This window comes from Filicampus tigris, chromosome 10, assembly GCF_054856515.1.
Source record: "Filicampus tigris isolate MCC_2025a chromosome 10, RoL_Ftig_1.0, whole genome shotgun sequence".
NCBI lineage: Eukaryota > Metazoa > Chordata > Actinopteri > Syngnathiformes > Syngnathidae > Filicampus > Filicampus tigris.
In genome coordinates this window covers 24,887,039-24,897,273 of record NC_141226.1, presented here as the reverse complement: position 1 = coordinate 24,897,273, position 10,235 = coordinate 24,887,039, and the positions used below count along the sequence as shown (strand labels likewise).

General features: G+C 52.7%; 1 protein-coding gene across 1 annotated transcript; it reads left to right on the top strand.

Annotated features, from left to right (window-relative positions):
* Positions 1-584: 584 nt before the first annotated feature.
* On the top strand, positions 585-10,235 carry basp1 (brain abundant, membrane attached signal protein 1). Its single transcript, XM_086043793.1, has 2 exons — positions 585-729; positions 8,141-10,235. The coding sequence occupies exon 2, from the start codon at positions 8,161-8,163 to the stop codon at positions 8,644-8,646; it is 486 nt and encodes a 161-aa protein (XP_085899919.1). The 5' UTR covers positions 585-729; positions 8,141-8,160; the 3' UTR covers positions 8,647-10,235.

Below are 10,235 nucleotides of genomic sequence, written 5' to 3'. Positions count from 1 at the left end.
AGTTCAGTGTCATGAGCTTGTTACATGATCAATTTGGCGTATGAACGTGATGGCAGGTTGATCTTAGGACAAGTTGGTATTAGTACGGAAGGGCAGTGTCGCCGCATTAGGATAAAAAAAAAACTCAGGATAACGTGACATGACAAAAAGTCAACATTTACATATTTGAACGTGATGTTTGACTGTCATCATTTTCTTCGTTTTAACATCACAATAAGTTTGTACAAGTTGTTTTAATGTGATACACTTTCACGTCAAACCGAAATAACTTTCACGTGATCAATTTCACGTTTTAACCTGATAAACTTCACTTCCGCATTTGGCAAAACAAACCAAAGCAATTCCATGTGGTTGCATGTCTTTCTTTTGATATCTTTAAGTCTGTTTAAAAACTTGCCCTTATTATCATTATTATTATTGTTGACAATATTATAGAGGAGCAGATCGTCAGTCGCCTATATGAGCAATACGAGCTCTTAAAGGACGACGACAAACCTTGGAAAGACTGATTCGGTCGTTCTGTTTTGGTATCTCGCTCCCGGCTTCAATTCAACAGATGCACACATGCACGCCGCCGTCGGAGGGTTGCGCGCGCAGGCGCGTGCGTGAGCGCCGCTTCCGCGCAGCCGAACCGAGGCGAGCCGAGCCGAGCGCGTCACGCACAAGCACGCACGCAGCAGACTGAAGAGCAGCCAGCAGCCCCGCACGCACACAAGTTCCGCCTACAAGGTAACATCCGCTTTCTTCTTTCTTCATCCAACAAAATGACGCTCCTCATCCTCATCCTCCCCCTGGAAATCTTCTTTTGCGCATTTTTCTCGGTTGTGAGTCGCGCGCACGGCAGACAAAAGATGCGCGGCCGAGACGCACGGCGGCGTGGACGTCAGAAATGGTGGGGGCCAAATGGGACATTTTCACCCTGCAGCAAACACGTTGCGCGCACGCAATTTGTTTCTCGGTGGAGTTTATTCTCATTTTTCTTGTTCCCCTTTCCCGGCGACGTGCACGAGCGTGAAAAAAGGGGCGTGTGCCGCCTGATGGTGAAGGGGCTGAGGCGGGCACGCGCTCCACGCGCGCGCGCGCGCGCCTGTGGGAGGAATATGTTGCAATCATATTCACATGGAAACATACACTTAGTGGACCAAGACAGTGCCACTCAAAATGGCTTTTTAGTCAGAATGAGTGAAAGATTGCGCTCGCAATCATTCCGCAGCCCCCAATCACGAAAGAAGAAAAGAAAATTGTTCCGAATCATGGAATCGGCATCCAACTTTGCCGCGTTCGACGTCGTGAAGCCGCTGGGAGCGACGCGCACGCGCACGCGCACGCGCCAACTTTATGGGTGTCTGGATAGCGGTCCTTTGTTTGTGGCGGCGCGCATGCGCAGTGTGCGCAGGGTGTGGATGGGAGAGACGGCACCTTGCCTGACGGGGAGGGGGCGGTGCACGTGTTACTCCAGTGTCACACGCGCGCACACGCACACAAGAGATCCTTTTGTAAAGAAGTGTGTGCGCGCGAACGAGATCGTTGCGTTGTCTGCCGGATTCTGATTGGTCAGCCAATCAGCATTTCCTTCGCCCGCCCTCACGCAAGTCCGAATCAGCATAACTGGCACGTGAATACTTATGAATTTAAGAACTCTTTTGAATACACTCGAGATAAGAGTCCGTTGGTCGATTTTATTTTTTGGGGGCGTGGGGGGGTTCTTGCGAAACGAGCAGAAATTTGATACCCTAAATTTGATGGCGCCAAGCAAATCTCACAACTTTCAGCCACCATCAAATCACATTGGATTAGGGCTGCAACAAATGAGTATTTTATGAATCGATCAATCATTTAATCGATTCATTGTTTTTCCAATTAATCGACTCATTACATAAAAATCCTTTTTTTTAAATCCATCCCTGAAATTCAAAAGCTTGACATTCTTTCAAATTGACAGAACGGTAAGTTCACAAACTGATTATGAACCCTTGCCCGGTTTGGTGGCCAAACAATCGGCAAGAACCATTGACCATCGTTTTCCAAAGAAAAACAAGATGTTTGCAAAACGTCTTCTTTTGAAAGACAAAGAAAATCAGTCTCACCTTTCAGAGGCCTACAGAAATCGGAGAATATTTCCTGTTGAGAGGCTGAAATTGTTGGAAGATTTGAAGTTAATCAGTCTCTAAATGATTAATCGGTCATCACAACACGTCAATTAATTTGATAGTCAATTCATTGACTGATTGTTGCACCTTTACATTCTGGAGTCAATGGAGTGGCAGGACAATATCAGTTGGTGGCATTAATGCGCCATGAAGCTGCATGGCCAAGCACCGACAAACACCGAAGAAGAAGAAGAAGAAGAAGATGATGATGATGATGACGACGATGATGAAGATGATGATAAAGAAGATGATGATGATCAGGTGAAAAACACTTCCCGCAAAATGAATTCTGGGCCGTTTTTGGGGTGACTGTAACGGATTTTCATCCCATTTTTTCAAATGTTGCATTGTTTTTAACCGCTTGCTATTTTTTCCCGTCCTCTGTTTCTCGCTCGAATTCTCTCAAGCAATAAACAGATTAATTTAGTGACATCTAGTGGAATATTGCCGCTGCTGCATATTCATTGTGTTTTTCTCTCGGCGTTTTGATTTTGGTTGCAGTTTTCCTGCAGCAGGTTGCGTTGGCAGCCATGGTCTCGCTCAGCCCCCCCGCCCCCTTTCAGATTCACCATGGTAACGGCAGCACTGCGGTCACGTGATTGGCCCTTGTTCATTCATCCCGCTGCGTTACCGTGTGCCAATCGACATGCGCGTGCACGCGTCCGCCTGTTGGCGCGTGTCTGCTTGCGCGCGCGCGCGCGCCCAAGCAGGAACATGACAAGCTGATCACGTGAGCAACAGCTCGTTTTGCGCGCCGCCGTCCATCTTAATTAAGCGTCGGGCGGCGTGCTGCAGATGGAAGCGTGTGCGTGCGTGTGCGCGCGCGCGCGCGCGTGAGTCATCGCTGCCACTGGAGTTTGAACAGCAAAAAATACACGCTGGCACCTTGATTTAGGAGTTGAATTCTTGAGGCGACCAAGCTTGGAACCCAAGATACTTTTTTTTTTTTTTTTTTTTTTTTTTTTTAAGTAAACTATGCTCCATTGCCCCCGGGAAACTCAGCCATTGGCTCTTGTGCTCAGGCCAAGGTTCTTTTAGGCAACAAATACCAAAAGATGAAAAGTAACATGGAACATTTTTTTTTTTCAAATACCATAATTGAAATGGCATTTTATGTTTCCGAACAAAATTGAATTCTAGTGAAAATGCCCTTCATTTTTGTCTCGAGCTCTTCATTTCTTCCGTAATCTTTTGGGGCTAAGTATGTAGGTGTGTTGGATGTGTGCCTTTAAGGCGGCGCGTGCTGACAGCTTGTGTGCCTTTAAGGGGCGCGGCCCACGCAGGGCATGCTCTCAGGTTGGCTGCGTTGACGGCGAGTGTCTGCATGCGAGTTGCGGCCCACAGCAGCTTCTCGCGAGTCTTCTCATTTTCTAGCCTTGATTCTGTCTTTCTGCCTTTCTTTCTTTTGACTAATGCGTCCACCCAGAGCGGTGTAGCGCCAACTCCTGGTCAGGAGCACTTACTCCATGTCATATATTTTGGCGGCTGGTATCGGCAGACTTTGCAAGGAGCCCATACCGTGAAATGAGCGAGGCCTGTATCGGCCCAGTGCTGGCAAAATCCGACATCGGATGGCAAACAATTCTACGTGAACGTCCATACACCAAAGTGGAGCGACGCTAAACGATTGGTGACAGGGAGGAGCGAAGAGTGAGCATCACTTTGAGCTTCATTCGGGATTTGTCATGCGCACGCTCAAGTCGACTGAGCAATGCAACTCTTGCTTTGTGTCCGTCCACTTGTGCAAAGAATGAAAACAGAACGTAACAAAAGGTGAACACTGAAGGAAAGGGGCGGGTGTAAGAATTGAGGAAACATGCAGGCATCGGACTTGCTGGCACAGATATTGCACAGTGTAAACCTTCAAGTCACATTTTGCTGTGCGCTGGACGTGATTGTGATGTCATCCGTTGAGGACGGCGAAGCTGTTTTTGCGTCTGTTTTCTTTGGCCGGCCGCGCTCCCGAAGGGATTTCGGGCGGCCATTCGAAGGAACGACGGCGGTCCACAACAGGAAAAGAATCTTCTTGAGTCTAGCTGGGGACGCGTGAGCGGCAGCGGGCCTTTGTCCGCCGGCCCTGCGGGAGGCCTGGCGCCGGCCGCCGCCCCCTCTCGCTGTGAGCGCCATCCGCGGCCGGGTCTTTGTTTTGTCGGACGGCGCGAGCGACGGCCGGCGTCAGGGCGCAACCCCTTGTCCGCCGGTCCACAAAAGGGAACGACGAGAATGTTTTTGTGGGCCGGACTGCCGGTAGGTTGCGCCCAGGGCGGGGCCAGTTTGGCGTTGTCTTTTTCAAATGCATTTTGCGGCTTCTGCCTCCTCACCGACACTAACAGCATGACTGCCAAAAGAGAGTTTCTCCAAGGTGAATTGCCGCGGCCGCTTTAGAGTGCCTCGTCGTCAGCCGTGAGTATGCGCAGATCATGGAGGGAATGTGGGTGGAAGAGTGAGCTCATTTTTGATGATCTGATTTTAAGATAGCCAGCGTGGACAGCGGCTTTGTACAGGTGCGCCCGCTTTAGCGCCTCAATGTTGGCCCAAGTCAAGCGGAAAAATCGCAGGGGGGGAGTTCGGGGGGTGCCTCGGCCTGACGCGGCCGCTTTAGCGTGCCTCATCGTCGGCCGTGAGTGCGCACATGTCTTACGCTAGGTTCACACTGGCCGCGCTAGGGCGCGCGTGCCTGCGTGCCTGCGTGCCTGCGTGCCTGCGTGCCTGCGTGCGTGCCTGCGTGGCTCGCGCGAGTCTGACCGCGGCTGTTCATTTGTGCATTCGCGTGTCGCGTGCAGCAGAGAAGAGTCGGGGCGTTACCTGGTGAAATAAGAGAGAAAGAACCACTTTGTTCCTTTCCCAAGCACAGCGGAGCACCTAGCAAGCGCGGCGGCCGTGCGGTCCCACCAGCGACACCGGACCCTCGAGAAGCACGCCGGTCCATTTTGCAGCTTTGGCGGCTTGCGCTCGAGGCCAACGAGAACAACAATTTGGAGCGATATCGTTGCCATTTGGGGAAACAAATGCTTTCAAAGGTGATTTTGCATCAAGGCCCGGGGGCCACCACTTGCTCGGTTTGAATGCAAAAAAACAAAACCAAAAAAACTGTTGCCGCGGCGACGGCAGATACGGGAGTCAACACCCCGCCGGAGTTGAGCGATAACAACCTTCGCTGGCTGCGTCCTCGGCTCTGTTGACTTTGCGCACGCCGACCGCGCCCGTCAATCATTAACTGGCGGAATGCCGGACACTCCTTGGCGCTGCTTGGCCGGTCGTCTCGCTAGCGCTCCCAGCGGCTACAATCGCAAATTCACACAACAGGGCTGCATCCGAGGCGGCTTTCGGTTTGGCCAAATATTGCCTGAGGTCGACCGGCGAGCCGTCCGGTGGCTAACGGCGACCTGAACGAGCGCCGTGACAATTGTTGGCTGACTGGATGATGAAAAATGCAAAAAAGCGGCAATGTTGTCACAGGCCGGTCGCTGCGCTGCGGCAAGTGTGTCACCCGCCCCTCTTCCTCCTCCTCCTCCTCCTCCTCCCCCTCCTCCTCCTCTTGGTCTTTGCATCGGGGGTTATTTGGAGTTCACCCGTCTCGTCGTCGGGCTTTTCGCGCGTGGCCGGCGGGATCAAAACGTGGCCGAGATGCGAGCGGACGCTTGTCGAGCTGCCGCAAAACCATCGGCGTCCTTGTCCTGCCATTTGAAAATCGCCCCCTCTTTGCAAATACCGCTGCGATCAACTACGACGGCTACCATTTGCACCGGTGAGCGTGTCTCCAATAACACAGGGACGCAGTCTACAACAAGATGTCCTAACGAAAAAGCATCGGCGTGGCAATTTGAAAAAACTGCCGTGTCATCACCAAAGTGGGAGATGACGTTTTGCAGCAGAACAGGGGAGATGGAATTGGAGAAAACCAAAAAGCAAGGCAGGCCTCCAATTTTTGGGGGGCTTGCGAACTCAAAAATCCCACTCGAGGTTTGGTTGACTCCAAATGAGTGTCGCAACAAAGGGAATCGGACCTAATCGGAATTAGACTGATCCCGTACGTCGCCACACAGTCCCGCGGGACCAGAAATATTTCCGGAGAAAACGGAGTCGACGCCTTTTGGATGGCGCGGGCCGATGCGCTCCTCCGACAGGTGTCTCGGCGTGTTTGTTGTTCCCGCCTGCCATTGTTGGAGCAAAGAACAAAAGAGGACCGATGGGCCTGTCGCACGCAAACGCAGCTGACAACACAAAGTCTTCCGTGACCAATGCTAACAATGCTAACGAACGGTGCTAAGAGCTGGCCGGCCAATGATGTCACGCCGGATTGTTTTCATGCGCGTTCTCCGTCGACTTCGCTTGTCCCTTTGGAAGACTTCATTTATGCGGCGTTTCATGAAACACGCACACAGCGTGCCAGAATTGCACACTGCTCACCATCCGCTAATCGGTGTCGAGGAGCTTCACGCCGTCACCATGTGGTGGCGTCTGCTCGGCCTTTTGGGCGGCGGGCGTCAAATGATCAGGAATTGGTTAGCCGGATGCTAACACACGATGGAAAAGGCCATTGACATGCTACATGGACGCGGCAGTTTCACAACTCGCCAGTTGTCCAGAGGAATCGGATGAAGGCATTTGACGGCATTTTGCCCACGCGGCGTCGCGGCGTCCGTTTCCACGGTGACCGGCCTCATTTTCTTTTTGGGGGAATTGACACAACGTTCCATTGTACAATTCAATAACATTTCCTTTGTCAAATTGCGCAGCGTAACGCGGAGCAGCCAAATGTTCCTGTTGCATCAACGTCCTGTTTGACCTGACGGGAAAAGTTGCGGCGCTCGCTTCAGGTCTTCCGGTGAAAAAGTCCGCCTTCGGCCAGCGGCCGCTCGTGCTGACGTTTCCCAGCGTGCCCTGCTGCTCCTCTTTCCCGCGCGTGTGATTTTTCCGCTCCAGTTTTGTGGCGGCGACGGCGGCGTGCGTCCTTGCTCGTCCTGCCCCATGCAGCCACCTGGAGGCGGCTTTCGCGCGCGCACAACCAAAAAGCTCTCGCGCTCTTGTGTAATATACGAAAAAGAAATGAATGTGTGCGAGAGCGATTCGGTGGTGTGTGAGCAAAAGGTTTGACAGGATCGTGTCTCAAAGTGCGTGCGTGCGGTGACAGATCTTGAGTCGTGCGCGTGAGAGTTGTTCGGTGGCACGCGAGAGGCCCGTGCGAGACGGCGCATCAGAGTGTTGGTCTGGGAGCCTTTCGGCCACGTCTTCCAATTGGGGCGCGCGCGTGTCAGCAAAGCATTTTTGGGCCTCACAGACTTTCATTTGCGAGAGCGGCTAAGCCACGTTTCGCTAGTGCGGGACACGCAATCCTTTTTCAGCGTTCAGACAATCTTTGGGTAAGAGCGTCGCGTGGTCCCGCCTTTGCCGGCCAACGTTTGCGCGGCGACTTTTGTCAGAGGATTTGCGCTTTGTCCCACGCCGGTCATGTTTGTTGTACGGAACTTGGCCGTCCGCTACATGACACGCTTTACCTCAGGATTCTCACGCGCTGACTTCACACGACCGCCGTGTTTGTTTGTCACATGACGCTCACACATGTTCCATTTCTGTCGCGCTTGTTTGTGACTTTCACGTGCTTTCCGCGTATGGAAAATGTTTGCCTCACGGTTACGTTTGTGTCGCACGCCACCTTGCCGCTTGCTTGCGTGGCTGTCACGCGACGCTCCCGTTTTTTTCCCGGGTTGGGAACGCGACGGTCACTTGTTTGTTACACGTCGACGCCATCCGCCTTCGGGCGACCGTCATGCTCGCGAGCGTTCACGTCACGCAACGCGCTACGTGTCACTTGTTGTTTGTGTCCGTCGCATGGCCGTTACTCACAGGTTTGAGCGTCCTACGCCAGGCGCCTGCCAGCTGACTGACCGGCTGTCCGGCGGTCGTCGCGTCCCATGCGCAGCACGCCGCTCCTCTCCCGGCGTCCAATCACGTTGTCGCTTTGTGCTTTGTGCTTTTTGTGCGCGCAGACGCCCGAGCTCCGTCCGCCATGGGAGGAAAACTGAGCAAGAAGAAGAAGGGCTACAACGTCAACGACGACAAGACCAAAGAGCAGGACGCCAAGGCGGGGGAGGCGCCCGCTCCTGACGACGAGCAGACGGCCAAGGGCGTCAAAGATGAGACCGCCCCCGCCGCCGCCGCCGCCGCCAACGACGCCAAGGAGGCGCCGCCCGCCGCCGAGGAGCCGGAGAAAGAGGCCGACGGCGAGCCCAAAGCCGACGGCGAGCCCGCCAAGGCCAAGGAGAGCGCCCCCGCCCCCAAGGAGGCCGCCGCCGCCGTCAAAGATGAGGCCGACGCCAAAAAGACTGAGGCCCCCAAAGCTGAGGCGGACCCCAAAGCCGGCGAGGCCCCCAAGGAGACCCCCAAGGAGACCCCCAACTCGACGGCGGCCCCCGAAGCTCCGCCCAAAGACGCCACCGAGGCGCCCAATAAGGATCAATGCAAAGATCAAAGCGTCTCCGCCGCTCAAGATTGATCGGCGGACGGCCACAGGAAAGCCACGCCCACTTTGGACAATAACAACCGGAATGAAGAACGACCACCGACAAACCCGCTGGAGCGACACCCCGAGCCCCCGATGCAAAATGATGACCATTCATTCATGTTGTTCTGATGAACTTCACCGGCTGCCCTGCCCGCCCCTCATATCACGCCATCACATGCTCGCCTTGGCCACGCCCCCCCCCCCACACACACACACACAAAACTTTCTTAAAACAGTTCCAAAATAGTCAAAAACTTCCTAAATAGTCAATAGTAGTAGATTTTGTACTTAAAAAAAACAAAACATTTGTAACATTTCTACACTGGTTTGGAACCCGAGCAACTCCGATCTAATTCGAATCTGATTCTGGCCCGGTTTTAATCTAGTTCAGGTCTGGTTTGAGTCCGGTTCCGACCTAGGACCAGACGGGTTCTAAATTGGGTCTGATTTGGCACTGGTCTGGGTCTAGTCTAATTCCAGTCTAGTTGCGGGCAAATTCTTGTGCGTCGCCAATCTTTGGAAGTAGTCCCGGTCTGAATTGGTCCCGGTCTGGTACGAATCTGGGTCTAATTTGGTCCTTTGGCACTACCGTCATTTGACTCTAGTCTAGTCCTGGAATGCATGCTAACCGTCTGCCTCTGAATTAGATACGGTCTGTTAGTCTAGTCTGGTGCTTGAGTGGTACTGGTCTTGGAATACGATGTTTCGAATTTGGTACTGGTCAGGTCCTAGTCTACTTTTGCTCTTGTTATAAATTGGTTCTGATCTGGTCCAATTTTGGTCCAGGTCAGGTTCAAGTCTGATTCTAGGCCGGTCCCTGTCTGGTACTAGACTGGTTTTGGTCTGGTTCGAACAAGGTTCTGGACAGGTTTGACTCTGGTGCTGATCTGGTTTTAGTTTGCTATCTGGTACTAGTCTGACTCTGCTTCTGGTCAGGCTCTAGTCCGCGACTAGTGTGGAAGAAGTCTGGTTCAATATTGTTCTTCGTCTGGTACTACTGTTGTTTGGTTCTAGTTTAACACCGGTCTACATGGGACTCATCTGGTTCTGAATTAGTTCCGATCCGGTTCTGCTCAACAAAGAAGAGCGCAGACATCAGAAATGGGATGTCTCAAGGTTTCGGATGCCAAATTAAAAAGAGGAAAGAAATCTTGTTTCTATGGCAACCGTCCTGCCGCAACTCCTCATCCTCAATCAAGGCCCGCGTGCGCACGCATGCGCAGGTCGTGTACATGCGTGTGCACGCGTGCGCTGTTGAACGTTTGAGGGCACTTTGTCCTGCTCTTGAGCACAAAAAGTCTCCTCAAACCTTTTTGCGGTGGTGACATACGTGTCATCGCGCGTTCCGGCCTTCCTTTGCATGTGTGTGCCGGTCCCGTCTTTTGGATCCGGTGGGGAACAACTGGCGTGCGTTTTCCATGGCAACCGTGTGTCTCCATCCCAGCCGGCGGCGCTCGCTCCAGGTCCCCAAAAAACACAGAAGACGAAGAAATTGAAGTTTCAAAGTTGTATGTTTACTTGTTGAAATGGTGCAACAGACGTAATAATAATAATAAAAAAAAAAAAAAGTACTACATTGA

What these genes read in the sequence shown, in the direction of transcription:
- basp1 (XM_086043793.1), top strand. Translation starts at nt 8,161, where the DNA reads ATGGGAGGAAAACTGAGCAAGAAGAAGAAGGGCTACAACGTCAACGAC.